The following is a 14667-nucleotide window of genomic DNA, read 5'->3' on the forward strand; positions in this document are numbered from 1 at the left end:
AGAACACCCATGGAGGCATTTAGGGCTTATCAGGGAATTAATGTGGGATTTAACAGTGAAGTTCATCCATCTGCAATAATACTAAATAAACTGAAACCTAACAGCATATCCTAGTTACTTCTCATAGGAGTAGCCCAATTATAATGTATCTCAAATTTAGGGATGAAAGCAGTAAGTGCTGTAGAACCTCAACAAGCCTGGCAACATCTATAGACAGAAAAATGTAGCTACTGAATGGAATCCAGTGACCCTTCTTAGGAACAGATAGCAGCCGTATATGGCAGTATTTATGCTAATGACAGGTGGAGTGAGGGGAAGGAGGAAATAGAATATATGGAGAAGGAGAAAGAAAGAAGAACGAGAGGCAAATTAACTGATTGCTGATGGTAAGTTGAGAGGGAGATAACTGGAGAACTCCAGAGAAGCTCAACATGAGCTGGAAGAGAAACTTCTCGTCTTCCACTCAGGTAATTTACAGTTTTCAGGACTCAGTATCAATTTTAACAATTTCAGAACATGAACATAGTCCAGTCTGTTCATTGCCTCCCATGACAACTCTCGGTCCCATTCTGTGAGGGGTGCTCCCATTTCTTACTGTTCACATTCTAATTAACACCCAGTCAGCATTTATCTCCCTCCCAGTTTATTGTTAGCAACCCCTTTGTTTGCCTCTCTTCTGGGCCCCTACCCCATGTGTTCTACTCACTCATTCCCCTATTCACCTCTGTCCCATCTACTGAGAGTTCTGAAGAAGAGACACTGGGCTTCAAATGTCAACTTTTCTTTTTCTGTTCCATCCAATACCTGTCAGGTGTCTCAGCTATTTCTGTTTTAAGAGGATTCAGATCCAGTGCAAGCAGCTCTTTGTTTTATTTATGATTTAGGAAATTGCATGGATTAAAGCCCAAATTCTCACCCTCGGATCAAGTATCAATTCAGCAAATATTTAATCTCGAAAAGCACTAGATTTCATTATATTTTATAAATACTCTGCCTCAGGCCTTCAATGCCTTTAACCGAAGTGGGGCACCGGTAATAAGGCGAAACACAGTCACCTTAGCAGTGAATACAATGGAGAGGGTGAGCAGCTGGTCTCACTTAAAGTCGCTCATACACTGGGACACCTGAGATACAGTTTGGCAGAAACAGCAGCGTCTTATTTATTAATAGAACCACATACTGGAGTTAAGGAGTGTTCGTGCGCAACCGTAGCTGTTTGAGGCACAGGCAGGGCGTTGAAAAAAAAAAGTGGAGGGTATATGTGAGCTAGTTTCCCGTACAATACAGGCAAGCACACCCGGTGTGGCGGGGTGTGTGTGGGTGGGTAGATGAGAAATGCAGCTCTGTTGTTCTGCCTATTTCTCCCACATCTCGTTCGGTCAGAAGGCCAACCCTGCCAGACGTGGCCCTGAAAGTCTCAATGAAATAATCCTGTTATTATTTACTTTATTATTTTTCCTCCCATCCATCACTCGTCTTCTCTGCTTCCCAGTCGATTTGTGGAAAGATAGATAGATACAACGGTAAAGCTGGGAGGTTCTCAGTGTTTCTCAGATTAATAAACTCCATTTTACACTTGAAATTGCAACGAAATCGACGGCAAAGAGCAGGACAGAGGAGGAGGCCACGTGTTGCTTAAACAGTCAGCTCTTCTGATGCTGCTCGGCCTGCTATGTTGATCCAGCTCTGCACTGGGTTATCTCAGAATAAGGTGAAAAATTCGTGCAGGGAACCCAGAACCGTGAATTTTGCAAATAATCACATACATGCATTAGCCAAGTGAGAGTTTGTAGCATGGGGCGTTAGAAATAAATTTCTGACATTAAATGTTAGTTTGGATATTTCAATAACGTTTGTAAAACAGTTCCAATTTTTTTGTTTCATGTTGGTTTAACATTTTACACTATTCTTTACGGATTTAAAATGTCACTCTGTTCCTAGCCTCTGCAATAGTTTAAAAGATTTCACTGGATTAGATGTTAAATGCCGCTATTACGACATTAATCAACTCCATGTGAGTGCGCGTTTATGTGTGAATTTGTACAATTGTAAATGTGTCTTGCTGTTTGTGTGTGTTTGATAGGTGCGTGTGTGTGCGTGATACATGTGTTGGGAGGAGCACAGGGAAGGGGGGTGGGGAGGTCAACTCGTATTTTGACGGTAGCAATCGTCTTTAGGCGTCGGCACTAACAAAAAGGACTGGGGCCAAACTAGAATTTTACTAATCTTCTGAACCAGAGAACTGTCTCCTCTGCTCAGAATAAACAGCTAACAAAACCCAAACCCATTTTAGCAAGTCCAGGTTTAATTTGGAAATGCCTGTCATTAGTCGGGTGTTAATCTCTCTGTTCCACTATCTGCTTCCCCAGAATGTGTCACATCGTGTAACGGGGAGTTATGTGGCAAGGCTGACGGTTAGAGATCACATCTTCAACCTCTCAAAGCCCACAACAAGCTCCAATCTCTTTTTGTTGTAAATTTTACAGACACCCTGAGAATGAATCCTCTCATTCTTGCCCGGGTTATTGATTGAGACACAAACATCAGAGCAGAGGCCTCACTGCAGAGCGATTCAACTCAGAGTAGTTAGTAACACGAAAGGAAAGTTTAACAATCTCCAACCCGACTGCCCTCAGATCTGTGATGTGGATTTCCAGAGGCATGGGCTGCAATTCTATTAGAAAGCCCCAGCCCGCAAACCCACATCATTATTAAATTTTCACGGTTTGATATAGAGAACAAGCCGGCGCGGGACATTGTCTTTAGCATGAAAAATTGGCCTCAGAAGCTTTTAGCAAACCACCGACTAGCAACCTCAAACTGTCAGCAATTGCGGGTCCTCTCCCCCCTCTGACCCACATAAGGAGGGTGCCATATGTGAGACCCACTCTTTAGGCTCATGTTCCATATCTGGAGACGAATCGCTTCTACCTTTGGAGGGTTGAGCCCCAGAACATCCCGAGCTGAACAACTGGAGTGGGGCCCACTGGGAGCAGAAAACGACTGATCGGAGCGACTCCTCATTCCGCTCACACACTTCGCCACATTTTATTACATTTCGGCAAGTAACCTTACATTGTATGGGCCAAAGCAACACGAGAAGGGGAGAGAACAGTCGCAGTGGCTAGCTAACGATAAGGCCCAACTAAAATCAAGCAGGATTTTATACATGTGCTGGAACTCGAGAATGTCGAGGCTAGTCTAAACAGCCCCCTTTGCATTTCTTCGATCTCAGTTCCAACCCCACTAAAACTAACCCCGGAAAAGTGCCCCCTTTTGGCTCCAGTTAGCCCGAGTTCGGGATTTGAGAAAGCAGTAACAGTACTGAAATCAGCCTAATTTTCAGAATCCTCGCTGCCACTGGGAAATCTCACCTTCGCTCAAAAAGTTACAATTCAGGCGCTACTTGCCACGAGATTGTTGTCTAACAAAGTTCCGATTCACTGAAACCAACTTGAGGCGTTGAACGGAGAAATATTCAGTGTTCGGTTATCCTAATGCACTATATATTTCATGATCTGCACCGAAAGCAAAACCTTTCACTGTACCTAGGTCCATGTGACAATAATAAACCAAATCAAATGATACAGCCGGACTGTCAGACCTTGCAGCATCTGAACATACTCAAGTAATAGATAGAGGAGTTTTTAAACAGTGAAGGGTCAGGGAGGATGGGGAGAGGGCGGAAGTAGGGTGTCGAAATAAAGAGACAGCCGTGAACAAGTTCAACGGCGACGCGAATCGATGGGCCAAACGATCTTCCTATAAACAATAAAAGACTGGCTGGGGGGGCGGGTGTTTATTACAGAAAAAAAAATAAAGCGAGTGCAATGGCTAGGCATAACAGATCAACCTATTCCCTAATCCAGTTAATGTAGCTCAGTCGTTTAATTATAATTGTTAATATGCACTTAAGTGAAAGAAATTGCTAGTTTTATAGTACAGGAAAATGCATTGTCTCACTCTGGGTGTAGTGCACAGCTTAGAAATAAACGGCGCAGTTTTAATTTATCACATTGGAACAGAAATCCAACAGTCCAGCATTTGCTGTAATCAATTCCACTCTGTTCCTCATACATCCGACGAAAATAAAAAAGCAGCATGTTCAAACAGTTACAACAATGAAACTGTAAGTAGCCGGGTAACCTACACCTGGTCCTGAACACAAACACATCCAGGTTTTGGTCCGGGTACTGCCTCCCCGCCGCAAACTAACGATTCATTTTTTGAACAAGATCGGAAACCATTGGTTTATCCACAGACACGAGCTTCACTAAATTTCGCATTGTGTACTGACATTAGCAAAGCATCATATTTGAAAGCTACAGCCATTTCAGAACGAGACCACACAAGACGTGTTTGTGAAATGCTTGCTTTTTTTCTATAATTAGTTGAATACAATTGCTTTGTGGAGTATTGGCAACAAAGAACTTGCTAGGCTAGACTATCTCTGCAACTGATGGGATCCAGGACAAGTCACCATCACTTCGAGTGAAATTTTAACTCAATTGCACCAATACAAGCAGCGCCGACTCACTGCCACTTCTAGTTAGACTGATGGTGAGAGGTGGAATCACACTTACTTTCCCTGAGGTAATTTAGATGTGAGAGCAGGACTTCAGCATTGTAGAGGGAGGTCAGGCGGAGAAAGTCTTCCTTGTTCATTTTACAGAGCTCCTTGCCGTCAGTGTTGTGAAAGAGAGCCGTGTCGATCTCCAGCAGCCCGTATTCCTTGATGGCCCACTCCAGCCACTGTCTGACGTGTTCCTGGCTCCAAAGAGTCGGATCTGCGAAACACCAGCCATTTAAAGAACTCATCCAGAATCCTGCATAAACCGCACCGACTGCACAACACTAAACTCTCCAATCCACACGTTGTTCTCGTTAAAGGGACAGTGCCGATTCTGTACGCAGTTAATACTGAGGCTTAGCTCCCACCAGCCGCTTGACTCAATCCAGATGCATGCGAGCCAGTCGGCTAATTTCTGGTAATGGAAATTGAGTGCATAATTGGATCAAAATCAGTGAGCTTTAGAGATGCTGTCGAGTCTTATCACTGATATTTCACCTTGGTGTAATTAAAGCAAAACTGAGAAAGGGGCACGCGGGACAAGGGGACGGGGGTGGGGGTGGGGGTGGGGAGGAAGGTGGGGAGGAAGGTGAAGGTGGGGGTGGGGGTGGGGGTGGGGGTGGGGGTGGGGGTGGGGGTGGGGGCGAGGGGAACTTGTGAAAGACCTCCATTGGTGGTAAGGCCTCCATCTGGCCTGAGAGACTACATTTGCTACCTATCCTGCAGTTACCTGCCGGCACGATCACTCTCCTCTCGTTGGTGGTCATATTGGGCGGGGGAGGTCCGTTCTTCTCATCCATGTAACTGCCGTAACTCATGGGGTTGTTGTCGGTGCCACTCACCAGCTTATTGCACTTAGCCACGCTGCAGTCTACAGGTGAATCTCTGTCGGAGGCGAAGAAGGAGACAGGCGTCAGAGCGAGGAAGGTACAGAGAGACACAGGTGCCGCAGTTCGCTCTCCGCATCCCCCCCCCCCCAACTTTGTTCATTTCCTCAGATTACTATACAACAGACCGCCGTTAGCGAACTTCCTCTGAAAATGTGGGCATCAGTTCCCAGAGCGTGTGACTCACTTTACATGTGTGTGTGTGTGTGTGTACACAGCGGTCAACGGTAGATTATCCCATTGTTCAAATGAATTGAATTTACAACATACAAAGCATTTCCAGAAGGAAAAGAGGCAAGAGTTCCAGGGTGCGTTAGATGTGAACGAATTTTCCTAAGTGTTGATTTCGTTTAATCTTCACGCCACTCGCCACCAACTTTCCAATACCCAAATACAAAACTGGCTGTTATTCACATAAAACCAGCTTCACTGCTCTATGCGCGTAACCGAATGTTTTATTTTGTTTACAGAGACTGATGACAAAAGGAGCGAGGTGAGTGAGGAATGAAGAACAAAAAGAGACAAGATGTGATGAGATTTTCACATGTTTGACTGCAACCCTACGGAGGCGGGATTCGGTAATGTGGGGACTGTTTATATTAGTAGGCTAGGAATCCAGAGAACGTGTGTTCAAATTGCCCATTGCAATTTGAGGATTTAAATTTCATTTCTAAAGGACCTGGAACCAATAAAAGCTGACGAAATGTTCCCAGACCCAATGGGTTCACTAACGTCCTGTTGTCCTCATCCGGTTTGGTCTGCACGAGTATCTCGATCTGTAAGCTGGGCCAAAAATCCCCTCTGTTGTGTAAAAGGTCTAGCCCAAACGTTTCAAGAGAGCTAGAGACGAATGGAATCCCCTCAATAAATGACGGCATTTTACATCTTTAAAGAAGACAAAATACACTCGGTTGTGGCTGGGAAGCATTTTCATCTGGGTATTTGTTAATAAGACCTTCTGTGTTGACTGGCGGAGAGGTGCGCAGATCACAATCTAACCCACATCCCTCCCAACAGAACTACACCACACACTTGGGGACTGCAGGGATCACATTGAAGCGTTAAGTGTGGTAGAGCGCACAGATTATTTTATCCAGTTATGTCATCAGATGCAAAAATATTAAGTGCAAAATATGTGTGCGCTTGTTAGAAATACAATGGGAGAATTCATAACGCTCTTTCGTGGAACGAATCGAAGTAAACTCAATGCACGTGCACGCTTAATTGATACAAACACACTTGGGTGAGATGTATTTCAGAGCTGAGACTGGGCTAGGGAATTCAAAGCATTGCATTGGGGCAGTAGGGCATTATTACAGGTTGCGAGGACCTGAATCGAACAGATCAACTGTTCAATGCACTTCTGCCCCTGCTCTGCCTGTGGCATCGGCCTTGGTGGGAAGAGACCGCCTGATCCGGTGTTACCTGGACCCGTTAATATGGTCGTATTCCCTCTTGATGTGAACCCTGACGGGCTGGTTGATCCATTCTTGTTGAGGCAAGGGATTGATTTTGTGCGTTTGTCCATAGTCGGCGGCAGCTGAAGCCGTCATATCCGCTTTGGGGAGATGTGCAGCCACGTACGAGGTGTCAAACAGGGACTGATCGTCACTCACAACCGACAGGGCTTCCTGAAAACAGCAGAAAGAGCAGAGTTCAAACAGTGAGAGAGTTACAGGTACGGATAATAATCCCAATCCGAGATACTAAATCCTCCAACCTAAAGCAGAGATTCAGGGGGCAATGATACAGCGCCCCCCTCTCCATTATGTGATTGTGACAGCAACAGGTTAATTATTTCAAATAGCCTCACCCTCAACAAGGAGAACGTAATCACTTCAGAAAATGTTCATCAATGTCACACACACATCTGTTTTAAATCCAGCCCACGTCATGAAAGGCTTTTAAACGATACATAATAAATGTATAAATCCCGGTGAACAGACGGCTGTGCGTGTTTATTGGTGTCACAGGACCATTATTAAAGACGCTGGCCGTGAACGGAACACACATAGTCGTTTAGAACCGACACTTTACTAAAATGAACACCTTTTGGCGAAGCTTGCATCTTGCGCACATCAGGACAATTCGCAAGAAATACCAAGTGGTATTCTTGAAAATTGTCTTGACCAGGAGCAGACGAAAAACGTTCCAGCATTTTTTTTCCTTTCGGCAAATTTTAATGGAACAATTATTAATTGAGCACTTTTAGTGACCATGTTATCTCAATTAAAACTGAAAGCACAGGAAAGTCCAATTTATTCAGGTACGCTGTCCCTGTGAGCTGGAAACACTGATCTCGTGTCTCCCGATCAATCTCTGGAAGTGACTGAGGTGTCTGCACGTTGTGGAGAAAATGTTGTACGAATCTTGCATTGAAAGGGAGTAACAAAACTGCGAGAAAGTCTGAAGCAGGTCTAGAAGTTAATAGAAGGCAAGCGAGCTTTGGGTGTAGAAGTAAAAGTAGCCCTCTCGGCCCCGGTCCGCCGTGGCCCGGACTGAGCTAGGACATTGGGAAGTATTATCCCAGTACTGTCCGTGTTCGTTCAGGCTTGTCTGCTCAGCGACTCCGCACTTGCCAACGCTCAGAAACCCAAGCCAAAACCAAACTTCTGTGAGCTCGGCAAAAGGGATAGAGTTAGCGAGGGGAAGGAGCAGGGAGAGGCGCCTAGTCTCCTCAGAATAAGTAAGAGAGAAAAAAAAATCGCAAAATAAATGCCGACAAAAGTCGAACATAAATCAGAGGGAGAACAGGAGGAGAGAGGATAGTTTTCCATCTTTATTGTATTAAGGAAAAAGGAAATCTGTCAGGAAGCAGGGGTGTAAAGAACGGAAATGTATGCTGGGTCGATAAGGGAGGGGGTTTGATGAGAAACCTACAGTTCAGTTATGAATCAATCAAACCTTCACTTTAAACTGTTTGTTCTAGGACCCTGAAGAGCGCTCACCTCTCTCCCTCTCCGGTTGAACGTTCGCCACTCCGTAACACTGGATTTTAAAGGGATTTCCCCCTGCCTTGGTCCTATTTATTGGCTCACCGTCTGCCCCGGGGACAGCAAATTCTCTGTCGGAGCGAACAGCAATGAGCTGCGGGCAGCGTGCACACACTGCGCGGCGGCTATCCTTCAGAGGGACATACCAAGGGGGGTGGCGGGGGGGGGGGGGGGCGGAATTGCTGGTCACACACACGGTCGCCGCGCGCTATTTGTGTCTGTCTGGGGTCGGGGGGTCGGGGGGTGGGGGACGGGTGGCACCGGTCCTGAGTGCCGCTGGGCGCTGTGCCATCCGGCGTTGCGCAGTTGGTAGAGGTCGGCGGCAGGTCCCCTCTTTGTAATGAGAGCAGCCCCTCACTCTCCTGGTCTAATCCAGGGTGAGTGATAGCCAGCTCTCTGTCCCCGGTGCAACTCGAATTGGAGGAGCGAAATGTCCCAAGCCCTGCAAGGACAGGGGCACAGTTACCCCCTGCACAAGCCTCTGTCTGTATCATCTCCCAAACCAAGGAGAAGACGTTTCCAAAGGAGGCAGACAATTTGAGGGAATCGCCCTGCTTGTTGCTGGGCTGGAAACTTGGGGTGGGGGGCTGTTGGATTTGGCTGGGGGTGCTGGTAGTGGCTGAAGTGAAGGAGGGAGGTGAAGAAAAAAAGTGGCGTCAGCCCGAAGGAAAAGCGAAAAAACTAAACATCCCGAAGAGAGGAGATTCTTAAACCCAGCCCCCAGCCCAGAGCCCCAGCCCCCTTCCCTTTACCTTAATAGTGCCGTCCATTTCCCCCGATTTCTTCCCTTTTCCACAAATCGGAACAATATCGCAAACATGACACGGTCAGGAGGTAATTACAACCACAATTCTTACTCGGACAAGCGAGGTAACCGGATGAAAGATTGGCAATTTTGGGAAGTGAAGTCAGCTGCTCGGGAGGAAGCTGAACCAATGGTGGGGGCTCGTTACACATTTTTTTTTGAAAGCAGGATATTTTGGCCGTCAAGATAAGGCAGAGAGAGAAAAAAACACACACAGAAACAATAGCCGTTTCTCTTTTGCGTGGTTCCAAAGCGTTTTCCTGTTCGCCCCTCACCCTCTCTCAGACAATTCTGCCCTGCTCCACACGCACGCACAAATTCACATGCCCCTTTACTTCAGAATAGAATGAAGCCACCAGCTCTGGTTGTGTTTATAACCGCTCACAGAGTCAATTGGCAGTCCTTTCCCCCACCCCACACAATCACAACCGTCGGCGGATTATCTCCAACTCCTTACGCCCTGTTTTTAGGAAGGCTTTGACATTTATTTATTTATGAAGGTCAGACAAAACAATCCCGGCCCCCGGCATCATCTCAAGCAACAAACGGCCTTTTCCGAAGCCCTTTCAAAAGTTACCCGCAACCAGTCACCAAATGAAGCAATTCACCTACCGGCTCCCTGTTACAGTTCATTTGCCACTTAAAATACACACTTAGGAACTCTTCTTACTGTACTCAGTATAATTCAGAATTGAGTTTACCTGCTCAGGTGATTTTTTAAAAATTTATTTAAATGCATTTATTTGGAATCTGCCCTTATAGTCCAGACGTGGCGCTCCTGGTTTCTATTAAAATGCGTTACAAGTCTTCAGTGGCCTTGTTCAATCTTGAGTAACTTAGCGAGTTAAGCCCGCAGCTCCCTCTCTCTCTCTCTCTCTCCCACCCACATCACACCCCTACCCCCAACCTCCCCCCCCCCCCCGACAACCCCGCAATCCCCCCGCCTCTGAAATGATTCTCATCAATCCAGGCAGCATTTGACTGGAACTGCAGATCCCAACCTGAGCGGATCGTGGTGGGACACTGACCAATCGGGAGAGGGCTACTTTCAGCGCTAATTGCAGGTTTCATGTCTGTGTGTTTGCAGTTTCACTTTCTCACTCTCTCTCTCACTACCGGGAACCTCTCTCTATCCGTATCCTGAACGCTGCTTCACTGTATATGTGTCTTCAGTCTGGGTTTACAAGTGCGGGATTATTCACAGCGAGTCAATGGGAGTAGGGGAAGAGATTGTCAGTTTGCAATAAGGTTAATCGAATACTTTAAAATACAAGAAAAACACTTCTTATTGGTGCTTTGACCATAACAGGGACTGGTTTTGTAGAGTTGCTGCAGTTCATGAATGAATGAGCCTTTCTTTGCAGATCACAGAGATTCTCATCCCCGATCTGCGGCAAAATGTTCTTCAGAAAGTCAACAGCTCGGTTCTTGTTGAGGTACACAGGCTCACCCTGCTCTCCTCCTCCTCGCCCGTGAGGCTGTCCCATTCGCGCCCCCAACCCGCGCCCCCCACACAAACACATCAAACCGGCGCAGCCCTCTCCCCACCCGGCTGCAGCTACAGTCCATCATCGCTCTGTATCAATCTTGAGAACCCCGAGTCCTGGGCTGTGCAAACAGTCACTGGGAAGAGAGGTCGGGGGTTGGGGGGTTACCCAGAAAGCCGAGCAAATAGACCTGAAGACTTGTTTGTAACGGGGAACAGATTCTCACTTTGTTCCTGGCATTTCACTTCTTAAGAGTTAAAGAAACTAAAATTGTATGGGGAGAACGTGTTTAAATCACGGAAAGCAACAAGAGGGCTGCCTAGAATTTATGACCCAGCTCTGGCGGTGAGCTTTAATATCTCATTTTACTTTTCTTAGGGGTGGAGGAGAGGAGATGACGATAACTTCAGACATCCAAATAAAACGAACCTATTGACTTAGCCTCGGAATGGTCGGGGTAAATTCCCGAAATTACAATGGCTGTACGAAAAGTTGGCGGGGCGGGGGCGGTGGATTCGGGATTGTGGTACGGTGAGGTGTATCTGCAACTCTGAGCGCACAAGCAAGCTGTCTGGGCCGTTGCTCCAGGCCATAATTAATTTGAGATTTATTTTTATTGGAGAATTTCTAGTCTCCGCTGACCTTAGCAAAACAAGCTTGCAACCAGGACCTGGATGCGCTTGAATGAAACATAATATAACCGCAGAGTCCCTCTTGTTTGTCTGATTCAGGGGTTCGTCTGAGTGTTTGAATATTGATACATAGCTTTCTTTTCAAAGTAATGGACGTTGGGGTTGTAATTAGATCGATATCTCGTTGTGAGCATCGTCCTAAAGGGGCCAATAGTGACCCATGTGAACCCCAATGAAGCAGAAAGGGAGGGCACTTTTTCTCGCTGAGAGTCTCGCTCACTTGGTGAGCTTTGGTTGAACTCTGGAAAGGAGAGAGCAAGGAACAGAGTGAGAATTGTTCCCCCTTTGGTTGGAGACTGTCTGAAAACCAGCCTTTGTGAAATAACACAAACGTTATGACTGGGTGAAAAAATATGCTATTTCAAGGGGGTTGGGTACAAGCCCGAGGTCTATAAACTGCACTCTTTAATAGCGCCATAGAATATCAGTGACATCAATGTTTTCGAAAGGTCTTCTTTAATAGGACTGAGGCGCGTTTTAAACTTCTGTGACAAAGCTTCCCCTTTTGATCATAAGTAGTTAACAGTGAGATAAATAGCTTTTGCACACCTGCAGCTGCGTGTTTCCACCTTGAAACAATAGTACACATGATCACAAACTTCTTCAATGACTGCAAAATGGGCAGATATTTACCTTGTGTGACTGTTTTTTTAAAAAAATCACAAGGTATCTATCTGGATCATATACATGCACGGTGATCGAATCAGACAAAACTAATTGGACTCTACAAATGATTTATTTTTTTATTTCATTCGAGATGTTTTTTTCACTGTTGTTTTGACTTCTGGTGGATTCCTCACCGACCCCCCCCCCCCCCACCCCGTCTCGTCAGCTCTGGGTCGGGGAGGGGTTCGTGCTGGACGGGGGAAGTTCCTCGTTCTTAAAAGGTCTGAATCTATGAAGAAATCGGCTGATGCCCCACCCCAAAAAAAGGGGCAAAGAACGAAGCGATGAAGACTTTAGTTTGGAGTTGGCCAGATACGGTCTACAGCCAAGCAGCTGGGACATCGGCCATGTGACTGCAAAAACCAGAGAGGGGGCCTTAGTCCCCTTTCTCCGGACCATAGCAGCTATGACAGCACTTCTAAAGCGGATCTGCAGTCAGTCCACACTCACATTACGCACATTCCTGAGCGGAATGGTCGATTCAAAACTCGTTCACATCGTCTGTCTACTTAATTTGATTTCACACATGTTCTGACTAGGCCTGAAGCCGGGCTGCCATGCAATATTAATCTATACTAAATAAAACTACGAGAAATTCATTTTTCGTTTCAAATTTGCATCCGCCGCTGAACTTGAAGTTTGGATTATTATGTTTATGTTAGGCTTTAAAAATGGAGAGACAGGCGATAGCGAGAACGTCCAATTCTATTTTTTTCAAAGAAAGGCTTTAATCAGTTCCAGCCTTTTTGACGTTACACGCCACTTGGGAGTCTGGATGATAACGAGGGATGAGAGAACAACAGGTAATATGACAGCGATAAGGAATGAATAAGCAAAGATATTGTGGGCGATAAGGAGTGAGTGTCAACCCTGTGTTTAACTTAATGGTAGACAGGGCCTTATGCAGCCAGTTTCTGAAATTACAAATCATTCTGAAATTGCACAGGATTATATCTGGATCACTGGAGCTAAACAGCTAGAAATTCAGACACAGCTGAGGGGACAATTTCAGCAAAATTCTTCAGCATGCCCCTTAGCTTTTCTCTTCGATTCTTCTTACTGACAGAAAGCGTGTTAAATGGATTGAAGTTCAGGCTGTTGCAGGTACACTGCTGCCTCATTCTTACCTTTACGTAAGACGAGGTGTCCGGAACAGTCTGAAACATCTTCCTTCAAGCTGCCCGCTTTCTCGCTCCGGTTGGATCCACGTCCTGAAAGGAGTCTTACATTTGAGAAGGAGAGTTTTGCTAGTGCCCCTATTACCCAGGCCACCACACCTTGACCCCTCTACATTTCCTGTCGACTGCCTGGCCATGTCGAACCGCACACAGCGGACATAAAATACATTCCAAATCACTCAGATAGGGCATCACTTTATCCTAATCCGCCACAGACACACCTACAAAAGTGATGTTGCTCAGGAAATGTTTAAACGCTGCTCCTTCAAACATGCATCGCATTAGTGAGTCAGTCAGTTTGTCTGTCCATGTATCCATTCTGCCTATCTATCCACCCACCCATCCTTTAGATACTGTCTCTGTCCCTCAGGCTCCCTCCCTTCCCGGTATATCTATTGCAGGGTTAATATTGTGTGGCACTCATTTCCCTTCCACTCTTTCATTCCTTTAATTTCCTCCACGCCCCTCTGTTCTCTCCTTAACTTCTCATTTGCACCCCCCCCCCCCATTCTTTCCGATTCTCTTCCTCTCTTCACCTTTGTGTTCTTCCAGAATTCATTTGGATGTGTCTACTAACCCGAGAGAGTCGCTCCCTTCTCATTCCCGAACTCGTTTTAAGTTTGTTTCAGCTGCTCATTGCTCCGTGCTGTTTTGTTTTAATCCCAATCCCTCAACAGTCGTTTTTCACTCTTTAGGCTTTTGTTTTTTGGGGAAAAAAAAGAACTAGAATAAACCGACTCACCCTCTACGTCGGCTAAAAGCACCTAGGTTTCTTTAACCCAGCGCAGTAATGCAGCAGCAAGATAGGCTGGTTAACGGGTCATTGTCAGCCTAATACTGACTGTGTACAAATCTTGACAAGAAAGTACATACTGCGGTACAGTGGGGGCTGTGTGCCTCCAAAACTCCAGACAGACCGAGTTCAGCAAAGCCTCGGGGAATTACTATTAACAGACCTTTTTTTAAAAAAAACAAAAGAAAAGCTTTGGTTTAGTTGATCAATCTCTGAGATGAATTCGAATTAATTACTGTGAAATGGAAATCCTCCTGTGTCAAACTGATTGTGAAATCCGTCCCCATGAATTACTGCCCCCACCCCCTTACATTTTTACCATAAACCCCGAGAAGTAGGAAACTTGGATTTTTACTCTTTTAAAAGGAGTTAAACCAAGAGGCGACGCTGAGTGGAGCTCAAGCTCCGTAGTTTCAACACAATCTCGAACTTAAACTTAACTTAAAGGAATGGACTTAACTTTAACATAGTCAGCCCTAACTTCAGTGACAAAACCAAGAAGAGAAAATATCACTTTTTTTTTTAAAAAAGGAGGTATTCAGGGTACATTTATCCATTTTTTAAAACAAAAACTAAACCCTTTAATTCAGTCAGTC

The 14667-nt window shown here is 45.7% G+C and overlaps 1 protein-coding gene across 10 annotated transcripts in view; it reads right to left on the reverse strand.

Moving 5' to 3' along the window:
* fli1 (Fli-1 proto-oncogene, ETS transcription factor) overlaps window positions 1–14113 on the reverse strand; it is a 70339-nt gene extending 56226 nt beyond the window's left edge. Inside the window, exons 1-5 of one of the 10 annotated variants that reach the window (XM_048562303.2) lie at window positions 14021–14113; window positions 13228–13311; window positions 6883–7088; window positions 5301–5455; window positions 4584–4787 (exon numbers count right to left, since the gene is read on the reverse strand). In XM_048562303.2, coding sequence (XP_048418260.1) covers window positions 4584–4787; window positions 5301–5455; window positions 6883–7088; window positions 13228–13266 — 604 coding nt within the window. In that variant the 5' untranslated portion in view covers window positions 13267–13311; window positions 14021–14113. Of the gene's footprint in view, window positions 1–4583; window positions 4788–5300; window positions 5456–6882; window positions 7089–7270; window positions 7295–7506; window positions 8113–8405; window positions 8525–9202; window positions 9575–9956; window positions 10089–13227; window positions 13639–13855; window positions 13996–14020 lie in introns of those variants that run through there. The other 9 variants (XM_048562302.2, XM_048562304.2, XM_048562308.2 and 6 more) reach the window with 9 other exon arrangements.
* Window positions 14114–14667: the final 554 nt, after the last annotated feature.

The sequence above is a fragment of the Stegostoma tigrinum genome, chromosome 32 (assembly GCF_030684315.1).
Source record: "Stegostoma tigrinum isolate sSteTig4 chromosome 32, sSteTig4.hap1, whole genome shotgun sequence".
NCBI lineage: Eukaryota > Metazoa > Chordata > Chondrichthyes > Orectolobiformes > Stegostomatidae > Stegostoma > Stegostoma tigrinum.